Source organism: Glycine max, chromosome 17 (assembly GCF_000004515.6).
Source record: "Glycine max cultivar Williams 82 chromosome 17, Glycine_max_v4.0, whole genome shotgun sequence".
In the NCBI taxonomy this organism is placed as follows: Eukaryota; Viridiplantae; Streptophyta; class Magnoliopsida; order Fabales; family Fabaceae; genus Glycine; species Glycine max.
Genome location: NC_038253.2, coordinates 1,337,615 through 1,354,062, shown reverse-complemented (window position 1 = coordinate 1,354,062; position 16,448 = coordinate 1,337,615). Strand labels below are relative to the sequence as shown.

Sequence of the window (16,448 nt, the reverse complement as noted above, 5' to 3'; positions counted from 1 at the left end):
ACTTAAAAATAACAGATATTTTAACATGACTAGTCCAACGAAAAATCAGATACACACTCAGAAACATCACATTCTGATCTCTCAATTTCTCACACGGTTTGTTAACTTACTTAATTAAACTCCAAGGTTATCTACATCATGATCAAGGAGTAAGATAATAAAAAAAGGATTGACATTTGATTTTACCTTCGAGACACATCGAGATTTAGATAACAACGCAATGCACGGGTGATGTTATATATTACGTAGCTGATGATGGATATGTTACTCAAAAACAAATTGGTCAGCCAAATCGGGGCACTCTGTTAAATCATTCTGCATATATTTGTGTGTGTTCAACGTAGGAATTCAAATTGCATATAGTTATAAGAAAATTAAGCAAATACACAAACAAAAAGTCAGAATATAACATAAGTAACCTTCGAATGAAAAGACTAAATTAGAAGAAAGAAGAAATTAATATATACAAAGGAAACCAAAAGTACCTCGAATTTTCTTCGCAGTTTCTAATTGTTAAGTAGACAGCACTCCTTCGGAAATCAGCATCTCGCAGTTTCGTGAAAAAATCCAAACAAAATATTCAGTTTTTATTTCTTCGATCGTCAACTACGCCACAATCTTTTAATGTCATTAACATGGGCACTCTAGTGGGACATGTAGCTCCAGGTTTTGGGTTCTTGTCAACCCCAAGTCCTACAAGGGCCCATCATGGTTCCCAAGTGCCAAGTTCAGATACATAGAGCTTGTGCTCGTCATGGTTGGCTCCACAGCCTCCGTAGCCGTGGAACTCTTCATATATAGGCCCCAAGCTCACCAACCTCTGGACCCAGATGGAACCATTCCCTCCACTCTTTAATCTCCATCACCTTCTTCCTCTACGCAGCATGTGCCATAATCTTGGACCGGGCCCAAGTCCAGGCCCAATTTGCCCAACAACTGCTTCTCTTGCATCTTCATTCCGCGGACCACATGGGCCCAGAAGGCCGATACCACCTTTTGCTACAGATTTTGGTCTTTGTTTCACTCTTCACCACTCTCATTGGAATTGGGCACCCCCATAGCTTGTTGGTCAACTTTGTTCGCTCCGTCAGCATATTCTTCCAGGGTTTGTGGCTTATTGTGATGGGCTTCATGCTTTGGACACCTTCACTCATACCCAAAGGTTGTTACATGGTTGTTAGATGCTCTTCTCCCGAGGCACCTAACCGTGCTGTTTCACTTGTCAAGATCGAATTCAATTGGTTCGTTATCGGTGTGACCGTTTTTGCCGTTTCTTTGTACTTGGTTTTGGTCAAACTTTATGGGGAGAAGAAGGTGCAGTATTTTTCGTTGGGGAGTGAGGATAAGGAAAGGAGTAAGTACGAGTTAATTTGTGATTATATAGTGGTTGAGTGTGTAGATGTATAGGTGTCTTGTAATTATGAATTAAATTAATTAAGTAAGAAACAATGGGGTTGGCTAATGGAATATTGTGAATGTGGGTAGTTTTCATAGGGATATATTAATTGGATTTGATTTAATTTGTTTGTGTTTGCTATTAGGGAGCAAGAGTACGTGTTTGCTGTTCTTGAACCCAAGGGAGCAAAACAGGCTCCCATCCGACAATTATTCTGATTTGGGATGAGAAAAATGTAATTATTTTTATAAATATTTTTGTTGTTGTTCTGATTTGGTGACAGATGTAACAATCCTTAATTATATGCCATCCGCATCTACTTCTACGTTCCATGCAAATCTCCATTAATTTGTTCTCTATGAACGACCACGTGAAATTGTATATACGATATTTTTTTTTATCCGTAGAATTGAATATATTAGAGTATAAAATTCATCTTTTATGTTAAATATATACACGCAAGGTTATTATGTTTGTCATGTACTAGACACCAAGATAAATATTATTTCTTTGTTTGATTGCACTAGATTTTTTAGAGATTTCATTTGTATATAATAATTAAATTAAACTCATATTTAATTAACTTATATCAAGATTTATTTTAAGAAATGACTTATTATATGTATAATTAAGTTAAATACATAACAATTAATTATTAAGAATACAAAAAACACACGTATCTATAGATGCCATTCGAGGAAACAACAAAGTCAATTAGCGATGATCCTCTCTTCCATTAAGAGTAGTATTGCGTAAGGACCTACTAATATCATTTTAAAATTTTGTTAATCCAGTACAAAACATTATTTTGCTGGACTATGCATGCGGAGTTTTGGGCTATGTTTGGCCAAAGGTAGGGGCATTATCGCGTTGTGTTGTGGTGGGATCAAATTTTCTGATTGCTATCGCGTTCATCACCGAAGGGCTCTTTATCCTTGTGGAGGAGGCTTGCAGCTTTATGACCCGAGAAGGGATGCCATTTATCTTCAGAGAAGGAAAAGCAGTGGCGTATTTGGTCTTTGCTTAGAGTTGGGAGTAGGATTTGTTGACTATCCCAAGAATGGACTACATTGGAACTAGATCTTTGAATAGTTATTGGGCATTAATTGGGCCAAAATCCCAATTGTTAACTCGTTGACATAAGTAGTAAAGTTTAAAACGAAAATTTGAGTGTCGAATTCATAAGGACTTTGTCTCTACTTGCGTTAATGAATATTCAATTTGTAAGCAAGAGATAAAGAATTACAATAAATTATAAGAAATAAAAAATTTGAAATTAAGAAGGCAAGAACAATAAAATAAACAAGATTTAATGCAAAAGATAACTTTGGAATTTAAATATGTTGGGGTTTAGCATGCATGACTATCCTTAATGCAATATTAATATTTTCCAAATTTCCACCCGCATCTACTAAGACATTCAACCTTAATCCCTCCCGATGAAGAGTCTAATTTATTTATTCTCTCTCTCAAATTCATTTGCAAAGATTGAATAGTAAATCACATTAAGCATAAAGATGTACGCAGAGACAAAACAAAGTAATTCTATCTCTAACAATGAATTGTTTAGATGTCATTTCCAGTTCGTTAGAAATTATCATTTTCTAATGTATAATTCCTAAAATTAATGCATGGATGATCAGATCATACAATAAAGATGAAGAGTAGAAAAGAAGTAATAGAAATAGAATTTACATTCAATAGATAATAAAAACAGTTACATTACAATGGTGTTGGCCTATCGGGCTCCCAATAATTGGGTTTAGCCTATAAAGCTTTACACTTCAGGAGCTAATGTGGATGAAAGAAGGGGTTGGATGACTAAAAAGAAAGGGAGGAATGACTAAAGAAGGAGGGTTTTCCCCTAAGGGATATGCTCAGACTTTGGATAGTTCTGAGACTCGATGTGTCTTTTTCTTTCTACTCCTTTTTTAGGGCTAAAGTAGTTTACTTTTCATACTGACTTCACACTGAGTGTGCTTTTGAGCTTCATCGTGGGTCTTCTTTACGCTAAATTTGAGGTTGTTCGCTAAGCATAAGTGCGTGCTAAGCCTAGATTGCGTGCTAAGCGAGCTATCCAATTCTTCCAACTTTTCTTCAAGACTTTTTCTTTCTGTTTTCATCAATTTTTCTCTAAAGCACTTGAAATCTTCTTCTTTTGACTTCTGTTTATAAAAAATTGTAAAGATGTTAAATTTTTTTTTTATTTCATTAAAAACAATAGTAACGTGAAGAAATTGCAATCATTATTAATCAAAATTGATTATTAAATTAACTCAGATTTCACAGTTATCACCAATCTAAAAGAAATAAAAAAAATATAGACATGATCATGTGTGTGTGATATATATATATATATATATATATATATATATATATATATATATATATATATATATATATATATATATATATATATATGAATGAATGATTAGGTGTTAATGAGATTTTTTGTGTTTGTAGGAGAGGAAAATAAATAAGAGAAACATAGATATAATAAGATGTGTATAAATAATCAATACTTAGTGAGAGAGGAAAAATAAGAAGAATATAAATATGATAAGGTGTCAATAACTGTCTGTGTGTGTGCATGTGTAGGAGAAGAAAAAATATAAATATGATAAGATGTTAATTCAAAGTTTGTGTATGTAAGAGAAAAAAATTAAATAATAAATATAAAATGATCCTAAAATTTATAAATATTCAATTAATACTTTTTATTTTTTTTTATCTTTCTCCTTGTCTTATCATATCATTAATCTTATAAATAATATTTTTTCTTCTCTTTTTTTTTCTCTCTCTTAAGGTGTCTACACCCTTGAAGTGTCCAAATAGATTTTTCCAAATATAAATCTAGATATGATAATTGATACCGGGTGTAGGAGATGAAAAAAATAAGAAATAAAAAATATAGATATTATGATAAGGGCCAAGGGGTGTGTGTGTGAGCGAGACTAGTGACAGAGTGGGAAAAAACGAAAAAATATAGATATGATAAAATGTTAATAAAGTGTTTAAAAAATAAGGTGTCTACAAACCAATACTCTGTGTGCGCTAATGTGATTACAAAATCATTTTTAAATAGTAGCCGATTTTTGAAATTGTCTAAACAAGAATTTCGTTTTGATTTATTTCACTTGCCATTCAGGGCTCTTAGAAAAAATCTTTGGATCCTGTACAAGATTTTTCAACAAAACACATATTATAAAAAGAGAAAGTAACTAGTCATAATTTAGCACACCTACACTGCAACTGCTGTGAGACACAAGAAGCTTCCCTTCAATTGCTTTTACACTTCAATTATTATTAAAAAAAATCATTAAAAAAGAATGTGTGCATGTGGCTACATGGATGGAAAGTAATCAAATACTAAAGTTTCAAACTTGTGTCCCCCAAAATTTCTAACCTTCAAAAAGTTGTGTTGAAAATTAAATCATTCCAAGCTCATCGCGTTAGCCTTAATGGCAATAAATCTGGCCTCTCTCACAAAATACATTGCATGATTTTCATGTGCTGGCCTGACTCCCTAATTCATGCATTGCCCCCCTTACATACACACATGATGAGATGGCAGAGCTGTCTAATTTGGCCCACTAAGCCCGTTTTTACAGTTTGTGGAATTTCTCAAATTTCAATGATATAATATAATTCCTGATTTTTTTTCCAATTTGATTGGGAGAAAAATAAAAGAAAAAACAAGAAAATCTCAAAATCCAGTTGCTTAATCACATGAGCTACATACAATACAAATACAATTAATATCCAATTTTTTCCCCTCTTTAGCAATATTCCCAGAGAAATAGGAATTGTTCACCCTTAGGGTGGAGTTTAAAAGCTATTGTTGCTTTGTCTCGAGCCCTAACCAATACAACACAAGTTATAGATAGGTCTCCTATTTATTCATGCTGAATTATTCAGTTCTGATTTGTCATCTTCTAGTTGTTCCAATTTCAAATGGACGTCATATTTCTTAGTAGCAATCAGCAAAGTAATATATCTTCCACTCACATAATTTGAACACAAATTCATAAGTGTTTCCCTAAAGGGAATGTTGCCACACTGGTCCTGTGTAGTCTCAGTTAGTCACATCCTGAACTACACAGATCACCTAACTTTTTCCACCACTGTTCTTTAAAAGACACAACAGATAGTAAGTCAAAGTAGGTCTCCCCACCAGCCTGGAACTTTCTTTCCTCACATTTCTGACCAAAAACAGAACAAAACCCCAACACTTGAAATAACATGTCCCAAGTTTGATCACAAGTGGCCTCCATCTCATTGGTGTAGCTATAAGCCTCTTTGTGACTCAAATTTCATCTTGCCAATTTTACTAGGACCCATTATAGCTGGACATCTTTAGGACTTATCCCAAAGGTCCACAAAGATCAGTTATACATGCTAAGGATCTTATCTTTGACACTTTTATGCTTAAAAGATAAGATGTAAGACTGTGGAAGCGTTTGAGTGCCAATCATTTTTTTATAAACAGTGAGACATTATTTGACAAGCTTGTAAGTCACATGCTGAACCCATTTTTAAGTAGTAGAACAAATCAAGGTCTTGGAAGTAGGAGTGGACCAAAGAGAGGGAGTGATGTTGAAGTTCGGGTTTATCTTTGTTGGGTTCATCTTCAAGGCTCAAGTGAAAATCATTATTTCATGCCTTTCATTTGAACTGCTTGATGATCAAGAAAGTTAAAGAGGATAAGGTGTTAGCTTTAGTTTAGCCACACTACTATTGAAGATAAGGCTGGTGTTTTTGTACTTGCTAATCGCTTTCAGGGGAAGCGACATTCACTAATGGCCGGCATGATTTAACTAAAAAACTTAGCGTTTCAGTTGAATTTGGAAAGAGAAGGCACGTGACTCTGATGTGAAATTCAAGTACAAGTGGAGCCTTAACATGAGCGCGTGCAAATCCAACACGTGGATCCAATCACTACATTGCAGTCTCCTGCCATGCCACGTCGGATTTTATATCTTCAATAAATTGTGCCCAAATTGGAGCTACATGCAGCACAACTTCAAAATGGGAAACATGGGTAGGAGATTTTCCAAGTTGAGGAGAATGGTGAGGCAACAAAGGGGGAAGTTTTACATTATGAGGGTGTGTATCTCTATGCTTCTAAATTGGCATAAGCACTCTTAGCCCACAAACACATTTTTTTTTTGTGTTTTCACCTGCTTTGAGGTGTCATCATCTACCTCAATGGCTTTGACCGTTATACATTAGCATTTAATAAAATTGTTTAGTTAACATTCTATGAAGTGTAACTTGGGGCTGAAATTTTTTGGAGCTATGTAAAATCTCTCTCCCCCAAGACAAACTTTGTTTTTTATGTCTGTTGCTAATTACTTTAGAAAGTATATACATATTGTATCGTCGAAAGCACCTGGTTAATTAGTGTAATTCTTTTTTCATGCGTTTGAAGACAAACTCATTCCAGTAGAAGTTAATGTTATGATCCTAACTGGATTGGATTGTTGGCAGTAAATAAATAGAAATCAATGTCCTTCTTAAAGCTTATACATTTGTGCGATTGGAATCTCGTACATGAATTACTTAATTTGGTTATGTTGTACGTAAATACAAAAAAAAATTATCTTCAATTTTCACCCGTACACGCTATGTTACGTGATCTGTTAAAAAGCTGATAATCAATCACAACATTCTGTTGAGTGAAAGGCATCATGTTACTTTCCACCAGTTACGTGCAACATATGAGGTGCTAAATTAAAACAAGCTAAAGATCTCTTGTCAATCACAAGGTGAAAATCCTAGCTGGACTACGTGATTGGGTTAACTTTAAGATAAAGTAAAATATTTCGGTTCATTATTTTTTATAGTATCAAGGAGAATCCATACAACACAACCTAAACTTCAGGCACAAATGCGGTTGCTTTGGGGATATAGTATGTGTACAGATAGAAAGGTATATAGGGTTGTAGAGACAGGGTTGGCCACTACTATTAGGATGAGACGATGAGTTGTATTAGGGAGACAGTGTGATGGAGACTGCTTTGTCATCTTCAATTCTTTTCAGGGACCACCCATGTCACCTGCTACGCGCTCTCACACATTCTACACAACCTTCTATCATTCACACAGATATATAAATAACAACAAGGAGTTCTAGTTTTATAAGGGCTACGAAATTAAAGTACTACATTTACTTCCAAAAGAAGTGAACCTCTTTCTTCTCTGTGTGTGTGTGTTCTCTAGGCCTTTTGCTTTGTAACATGGCAAGACAATCGTTATCGATGGGAATTCCAAAGTCCGGGTTAATGCAACGGTGTTCAAGGCACTTCCGGGAGCAGAAAACTAGATTTTACATCATATGGAGGTGCACGGTGTTTCTTATGCGGTGTGAGGATAATAGAATTTGATCGGTGTCTTGAAATTAGGGGTAAAAACATAGTTTTGAGAACATAGTGAGTTTTTTTTTATTACGCTTTGAGTACACGCAGAGTGGCTGCAAGGCTCCAATTACACAGTCTCTGCCACAATATCTGCTCCACAAAGTGGTTCTGGAGTGTTACTTACTTTGCCTGTAACTGTAAAAGCCATGTGTCAGCTCAGCAGCGGAGGTACCAAAGTGCTTCAGTTGTTGATAAACATGTGTAGTTAGTTACTGGATTTTGTTTGTCTTCTTTCACTCTCTTGGCCTACTATTCTTAGTTTTCTTTTCGTTTGGAGAAAAACTTATGCAAGATCAGTAATAGATCATTGTCAACAAAACTTGTGTAACAAAATCTCTTGGATGATTTCATTACCTCGTAATTAGTTTCAAAATCCAAGTGAAGAAAGGACAACTTCTTACCAGATCAATATGAAATTCAGATATAAAATGCCAAATTTTAGAGGGAAAATTGGAGGCTTGTTGAAAGGAATTAACAGTGGGCACACTAGTTTTACTGCTCTCCCAAGGAGCGCAAAATTTAACACAGATGTTGACATCAACACAAGACACAACACGAACAGGAAGACAAAATATAAGATGTTCCATTGAGATATAAATTATCATGTCTTGTATCATATCTATCACAGATAGGCACCCTTCATAACTACTCTTCCCAAGTTCTCTTAGAAACAAAGAAAAAGATACGCTAGGATGTGTTTCTTTTACCTATTTTGAAAGTTAGTTATTTAACGGTCTAAACTAAAAATAAGTAGTTATGTAAGTTTTTGCTCTTTGTGAAATCTTAAATTTCGAATTTTAGCCCTTTAAACCTTCTTGCCTATTTTTAATCTCGTCTATTTTTATTATTGCTCATAATTGTTTCACATTGTTTCTCATATTTTGTGATAATTTTTTTCTTTCACTAAACAAAAACAATCTAATAACAATGTTTAGCTGAAATAAAATAAAATAATAAAGAAAAAAATGACAAATTTATTTTTTAATTTGATTAGAGAATAATTTAAAGGAAACGTAAGAGAAATGTTTTAAAAAAATTCAAAATTTTCCTTTATTAAAAAACTTTCTTTTCAATTTAAATTTCAATTTTCCCCTCTCATATTTTCTTTCCACCATATCAAACGCACCTTAGATATTTTTGTATTCGTCATCCTAAGACAAATTTTCCCAGCCAAATATTTTGTCCTGCATTCAACCAGAATTTCTAATGCGTCTTCTACCCAAACAATGCATTTATCCAATTCAAAATGTATTTGACGGTGAAAATGTTCTAATGAGATCATTAATTCATAGGGGGTATTGAATAGTTAAGGAGGATAACCGATGTACGTGAGATAAGGTAATCATGAAACTTTGACCAATGTACCTTGCAGCTCAGACTTTGTTAACTATAATTTATAAATCCAGTTGTCATAAGAAACATACCGTGAATATCTCCAAATGTTTTTTCTTTCTTTCTCTTGCTTGAAACACGTTATTAATATATACCGTTCACATTTTTTTGTTACAGTAAAAACAATTGAGATGAAGTTGTTAATAATAGATGATGGAAATAAATGGGTAAAAGAAACTAACAAACACTTATCTAACATAAAATTGCAGCATGCATGAAGCACCGGCTTCATGACCTATATAAATAGCAATACATCCGTTTATGCCCTTCCAAAAAGGAAAGTTATTAATTTGATACATCATAAGATCAAATTACTAAAGAACTCTCCTTGGCTTCTTTTTCATCACATTGCTTAAAGGTTCATTATCCTGCAGGCTAACACGAATTTCCTCATTGCTTTGTAGAATTCAATCCATTTTCCTCTGCAGATTTCTTCTGAGCTTGCCCTGGCTTACTTTGGATTCCCTGGATGGTTAAAATACATAGACCAGAAAGCAAAAAAGGATGAACACCCATTCTGGATATACAGTAAAAGGCTAACAGCCTTTAAGCAACAAAAGTAAAATGATTCTTTAACCCAAAAACCCTTCTAGTTATGAAAATTTGAAACTTGCCGTGAGATATCCATAACTCTCCCATATCCTTTGATGAAAAAGAAACTAACATTAAACTCTGAAATTACAAAGGGGTTGGGAGGTAGATCTGCAACTTAATGCTACTCACATAGCTATAACCAAGTGACACAAAATACGACACACACCTCTACAAGAGCCATTAGATCTCTCTAAGAGGCAAACCAATTACTTGTTCATGTCATTCAATGGCCTAAATGTTGATTTGGATAAAATATATTTTTAGTCCTTGTGTGACTAAATATAGTTTTAGTCCTCCAGAAATTTATTTTTTGGCCTTCATAATTTTTTTTCTAAAAAAATAGCTTCTATCATCATTTTCTGATGTCATGTCATACATTTAAACATGTCATGTCACCTCAAAATAGTTAATAAAATTGTATGCAAGCATATTTATAGGGACTAAAAATATATTTAAACCTCTTCATTTTTAAACACTTTTTGTGTCTGCATACTCTTTCAACTAAGTTATCAAAAAAGAAAACGTATTGTATTACTCAACTTCAGACTTGTATAAACACTGAAAATGGGTATGATACTATGATGCAGACAAGACTTGATGGAATCTAGTTTCATGACAAGGACCATTTCCTTTTTCATACTCCCATTATTAGAGTACAATTTTTCACTTACTTCAATAGTGCTTGTTTCAATTTTCAATAGTATATATAAATAATAAAAAAATGTTCATTTTCATAACCAGGAGGCACTCATCAACCAAACAAGAATGGAACTATGGCATAAATATCCAATTAACCTTACTCTTTAGAGAGGAGGAGGAACCATACTAGGAGTTACATTGAATAAAGGTGGTTAATAATTAAATTCAAAGTGAAAAAAAAACTTTAGAAACAATAAGAAATACAAAAACAGAATATTACCTAATTCAAAGTGATAAAGGAATAAAACTTATGATTAATGTCTTTCTGGAATATAATGTTGGACTCATACCAACAGTTTTGAATTCCTATCATCTCATCCTTGAATCACATATAGTTACAAATTCTCAAAATATGTTATGTCCTAATTTAAACTTGATGCTTTAGGTGGATGGAGAGATATTACTTAGACTAAGATATATCCCTTCAGTCCACGTCCTTAAAGTCATACAATACCATGCAAATAATCTAGTATTGCAGGATAATAACCATACAGAGAAACATGAAAATTCAGGACCAAACCCCTAAAAGGAACCATTTTCTAGTTTCAAGTGGTAAGAAAAATATTGATTTCATTTAGCAACTGTGGCAGACAAGAAAAAAAATATCAAAAGCACGAAAAATGTGTATTAATAAATCACTTACTGCTCCCTTCTGGTTAGTCAACCTTCGTGATGATGGAGCTCGGGCCACTGAGGAAGCAGCTGCAGCTGCAGCAACACGTATTCTGCAAAATAAAATTTTTGTACCATCACAATTCAGATTTGCAGTTCCATGCTTCTCTGCTACCTAATTTTTGAAAGCATGTACGCTATTACCTCTTATGAACATCCACATATTCATCTGTCTCATCAACAATTTCTTCCTGTATTGAAGAAGTGCGATAATCAGTTTTAAGGGTTAGAAAAAGATAAACATGGGACAGACAAGGGGTAATGTCTCAGAAGACAGAAACTTACTTGCAGAAGTTCTTCAAATACATCTTCCAAAGTGATAATGCCAATCACTTCACCATCTTCAATATTTTCTGAAGAGGGACCATTTGTTGTGCCATCACTACGTTGCAAACCAGACAGCTTATTAATGCTGGAAGGCTTTGAAGGCTTGGCTATGTCAACAACAACACTTCCTGATTTTGCATCCTGCTTCTGTAGCAATGGAGTGGTCAACTGTGAATCCCCACCAATGCTTTCGTTTTCTTCATTTTTCTCTTCATCAATGATTTGTGGAGTTTCTTTGCCTTTTCCCCTAGCCTTAACAACAGCAGCCATATGACTACTTCCCTTTTGGAACTCATTTAGTATATCATAGAGAGGCATATCTGATGGAACCCTGTACATATAAACCCCGTACACAAACTTTGGATACTTGACAATTAGTTTGAAAAAAAAAAAAACATGAGAATAAATTAATAAAGACAAGCACACCGTGGAATTCTCCGGATGGATACAGCACTGACAGGTGTCTCTGTTTCTGGTCGTACAGTAAGAAGACTTTTGACCTAATTTAAATAGAAATAATGAGAACAAAAAACCTAAAAATAATAAAATGGGAAAATATAAAGTCAAATGTGGAAAACACACACACCAGTAGAAGCCCAATAATATTCCTTGGATTTCCAGAATAGACAGGAACTCGGCTGTGCCCGCGAGCAAGAACTTTTCCCATTGCTTCCCTGTTTTAAGATTGGCAGCATTTAAAAAATATTAAGTAAAAATAAAAGAGGGGAAAAAACAAGAATATTCTACTCTTTACATATGCTTTATATCTTCTAATCAAGTATTCTACTCCCAACATGCAACCAAAGTTAGGTTCCACTAGTTTTGTGCGAAATAACTAGAGAAATGTTTTCTGCAGGTTCTAGCAATTGGTACAGTGGTAAAGAAATATTCAGCAATAAAAAGTGAAACCACTTTCGAAACAAAAAGGTCAAAAAGTGAAAACAAATGAATTCATTATAAACAAGAGAAGTCGTTTTCAAAACAAATTCAATCACCTATTTCTGACCTGCTAAAGAATAATGACCAAGAAATTAAGAAAACTTACCAATCCAACTTTGAATTAACATCCAAAGAAAATGTTGATTCAATAGGAGTCATAGCCTCCTCTGCAGTCTGTTCAAAGAGACAAATTAAAACACATTAACAAACAGAAAAGCAATTTGTAAAGCAAGCAGGAAAACAATGTGTTCAATGTGCCTCATATAAGTGAACAGCATAAAGAATGATAGTTAAGTTAATAACGAATTAAAACACAAAGAAAACTCAAGTATGCAGATAATGCATTATTTATAGAACAAGATTACTGGAAGTGGATGACCAAATTGGCATCAACATAGAGTGGTATGGTGATAATATTTAATCAAACACAGTTTCCCATTCCAGGTCTAACACCATTGAGTATTGACATTTCCGGGCATCCCTAAGTAGAGGACAAGTCACCAGGTACATGAAGTAAACTTCTCATGTCTCAACTTTCTACCATCATCAACATCAACATCAGCATATATTAGAACTCAAGAATAGGTAAGAAACTTCATATTATTGAAGATCATAAACTGAAAATTGTATTTGATTGGCATGAAATGGAACACTAACAAATAGGCTGACATTCAATGTGGCAGGTGAATTGCAGCACCTACCTTCTCAGTTAAATCGAGTGCTCCACTGATAATTGTTGTTTCATCATGTGTAAGCTCACCACCTTTCCCAGCCTATAAACAAGCAAATTCGACTTATATGAATCAAACACCAAGACAGGACAATGAGTAGCTTCACCAATGTTGACCTGACTTATTCTGTTTATTGAAAAATAATGACTAATTTATACCTCCTGGCTGTGAATGGAGACAAGGGCTTTTAACTGAGCTCGCCTAAATAAAGCCTCATTATGCCCCAATAGGTGATCCAGAACCTGGAACAAAAATTAGTGAGAAAAAGAAACACTTAAGGGCATCATGATTAAAATAAAATCCATCATCAATAAACAAGAAAAACTGGTGCTCTATGTTTTCTGGTGTGAAGAGCTAGTGAGATTGACCAGAGTTGCATCCCTAAACACATGCCAGTAAATAGTAATATTTCTCACTTTCTGTTGCTATCATGCTATAGCATTTTTTAAAACTAGGAAAGACAGATGTAACTATCTCCATGAACAACTTTAAAAGGACCTTAATTTGTACACACATCATAATCAACATAACATTTGCATACTAATGACTCGTGGAAAACCTTGAAATGATTCGCTATAATTTCCATTTCTTCATTCTCTTCTCAATTATATTATATAGCTTATCAAAAGAATGCTAAGGAACAACAACTGCAGAAAAATATACCTTTCCAACTGGATAAGAAACTGGGTAACAGATAATCATTAAAATCCGCACTAGCCATGCAAAGTTGGCACCTACAGCAAGACCATATCTACTACAAATTGCTTGTGGAATAACCTGAAATCAAAGAGGTGTATTTCAAAAAAATATATATATATATAAAAAGTACTTCATAATATTCATTAGGTATAAATATTGAGGCTAAACTACAGAATCAGAAAGACAGAAAAATTACATACCTCCCCGAAAAATAGAACGAAAGTTACAGAGAGAATGATAGCAACAAACTGATTGAATAGTTTATCTAGGTATAACGGCAAAGCCTGCAGATTGCAAGTTTCAAAGCCAATGGCTGTAAAAAGTTAGGCAGGATCTTGGAATCAGTATGAAGTGTACAAATAACCCATATGAAGCATAAATAAGCATACAACCAGTCACTAGCTAGTGCCTGCCCATGGCATAGAAAAGCATATTCAGCAACAAAAGTGTGGCCATTTGAAAGAAATTATTTTAGTAATTAAAAAATTTGACCATGGGACTAAAACTAGTCTACATATCCTGACTTCAGCAACAAACAATAAGTGTTAAAGCAGTAAAGTCACTCATCTCAGGAGCTCCTATCATAAAAAGTTTGAATGAGAAATTAACTATAGGCAAAGGGGGGCAATGCAATTGAATTGAATGACCTCCATGGCAACAGCATTACATAGAAGCAGAGTGACAAGAAGCTGGTGTTGTTTTTTAACCACAGGAAGTATGACCGCTGCATATACACACACGACAGAAAAAGATTAAAGTACGATAATTTGGGAGTGAAAGAAGAAAGAAATGAGTACGAGTATTCGGAAGTACCAGCTTGCATTTTCTCAACAGGAGAACCACTCCGCTCGAGAATCTCGAGGTCGACGAGACCCAGAGACATGAGTCCGAGGGTGAGACCGGACATGATGCCGGCGAAGAGGACGAGGAAACATGAGATGCCGGCATAGACGAACCACCAGACCGATCGGAAGGGTATGCTTTCGCTGCAAAGGACAGGGAGAGAGTGGTCCCGCGTCAACATCCGAGCCACCATTAACGCACTCACTGCCCTCATCGTTTCTCTCAGTCTCTCTGAATCCGATTCACGATATATAGTTTATAGGGCTGGCCGGGTCACGCGAACGGGATTGGACAGTGATTCACACCACATCGCAACCAAACCACAGATCCATTTCATCATTCTTCCGTTTCTTGATTTTCAATTCAACTCTGTTTATTTTCATTTAATTTTAAGTTAATACTTACTAGTTACTAGTACTCTACGAAAATTAAATTAATGCATGTGCATGTATTAACAACTCGTCAACCACACCCAGCTGTCCTATATTGAGTGTCTACGTCTACGTCAGATGTAAACAAAACAATTCACTTAACTTTTTTATCTTTTTCTTCTTCTAATTACTTATTATATTGCTTCTCTCTGTCTCTCTCACTCACTAGGTATATATAACAATTATTTGTTTTTATTAAAAATTGACAAGGATCAAACGCCCAATTCCCTCTCGTATTAAAAATTTCAAATATTGTTTCAACTCAAATCTTACAAGTAATAATAATCATTTTTTTACCAAAAAAGAAATATATAACAAAGCAAATTAAATTAAACTGGCTAATGTAGTTTTGATTGGAATGAATTGGTCAAGCGCAACCCAAAAATAAAATTTAAAAACTCAGGCTGTATATCTATTTTGAATAAAGATGTAGAGATAAGTCATTGCAAATTAAATAATTTAACACACCGCGACTTTCAAGTGAGTCGGTTCTAAAAAATGGTTGACAAATACAAACACCTTGCCTGCTTATATATTTTTAAATTTGGCTCACCTTCAGTCAAAAAAATAAAAAAAATAGCTCACCTTTGCATTTGCAAAGTTAGACTAATCTGCGATGAAATAGGTCAATTTATGAGCTTGTTTATTTTTTTTATTTTATTACTAGGTAATAATGGTAAATTTTTTTACATGTTCTTTTTTATGTTTTTGGATTTTTCTTTTTTTACACTTTTTGAGATTTATTTTTTGTTCTTCATTTTCTTTATTTAATAAGTCAACACACCAGATTAAAAAGGGTTATGCTAAATTAACTTTTTTCCAATTCACTATAAAAGTAGGCCAAATTTAACTAGTTTATCTTTGAACCCAACTTATGGTGTGAGTGGACCAGTACTGCTCTAGTTTATCTTTGAGTAAGCCAAATTTTCTTTGCGAGAATTCTTGATGCCATCAAAAACTGCACCACAAAACCAGCACCTAGGTCAATAACATTTTAGAATGGATAGGATATCTCTTGTTTGGAAACTCTCAAAAAGTCATTCACACCTTTCCATTCATCTCTTGAACCAGTTGTTTAGACTCTTCCTTGACAAACCATATATACGCAAATCCTAAATTATCTATTGGAAGCTAGACTGCCATAAGATAAAAACAATTAAAATTACATCCCTTTTTCCCATTCATATCATTAGTGTTCTCATCTGTCAACTGATTGTTCCAATTTAAAATTTTGCTACATATAACAATGCTATAAATTCAATATTAAGGCTAAGCTAAAACCCCGTGAAAGATTAAAGGAAATGAA

General features: G+C 34.2%; 1 protein-coding gene and 1 pseudogene across 2 annotated transcripts; one reads left to right on the top strand and one right to left on the bottom strand.

Moving 5' to 3' along the window:
- The first annotated feature begins 634 nt into the window (after positions 1-634).
- Positions 635-1,624, top strand: LOC100780034 (uncharacterized; annotated as a pseudogene).
- A 7,765-nt stretch (positions 1,625-9,389) lies between these two features.
- LOC100779491 (DUF21 domain-containing protein At4g14240) lies at positions 9,390-15,102 on the bottom strand. 2 transcript variants are annotated; one of them, XM_026126536.2, is made up of 13 exons: positions 14,682-15,102; positions 14,478-14,592; positions 14,069-14,181; positions 13,833-13,946; positions 13,328-13,411; positions 13,140-13,211; positions 12,545-12,612; positions 12,086-12,173; positions 11,926-11,999; positions 11,458-11,830; positions 11,317-11,363; positions 11,144-11,225; positions 9,390-9,672 (listed from the first exon to the last, which is right to left on the bottom strand). In XM_026126536.2, the coding sequence occupies exons 1-13, from the start codon at positions 14,814-14,816 to the stop codon at positions 9,598-9,600; spliced, it is 1,440 nt and encodes a 479-aa protein (XP_025982321.1). In that variant the 5' UTR covers positions 14,817-15,102; the 3' UTR covers positions 9,390-9,597. The 2 variants fall into 2 exon arrangements, with proteins under 2 accessions (XP_025982321.1, XP_003550510.1); XM_003550462.5 differs by having other exon boundaries at positions 14,069-14,152; positions 14,516-14,592; positions 14,682-15,101.
- Between the last annotated feature and the right edge of the window lie 1,346 nt (positions 15,103-16,448).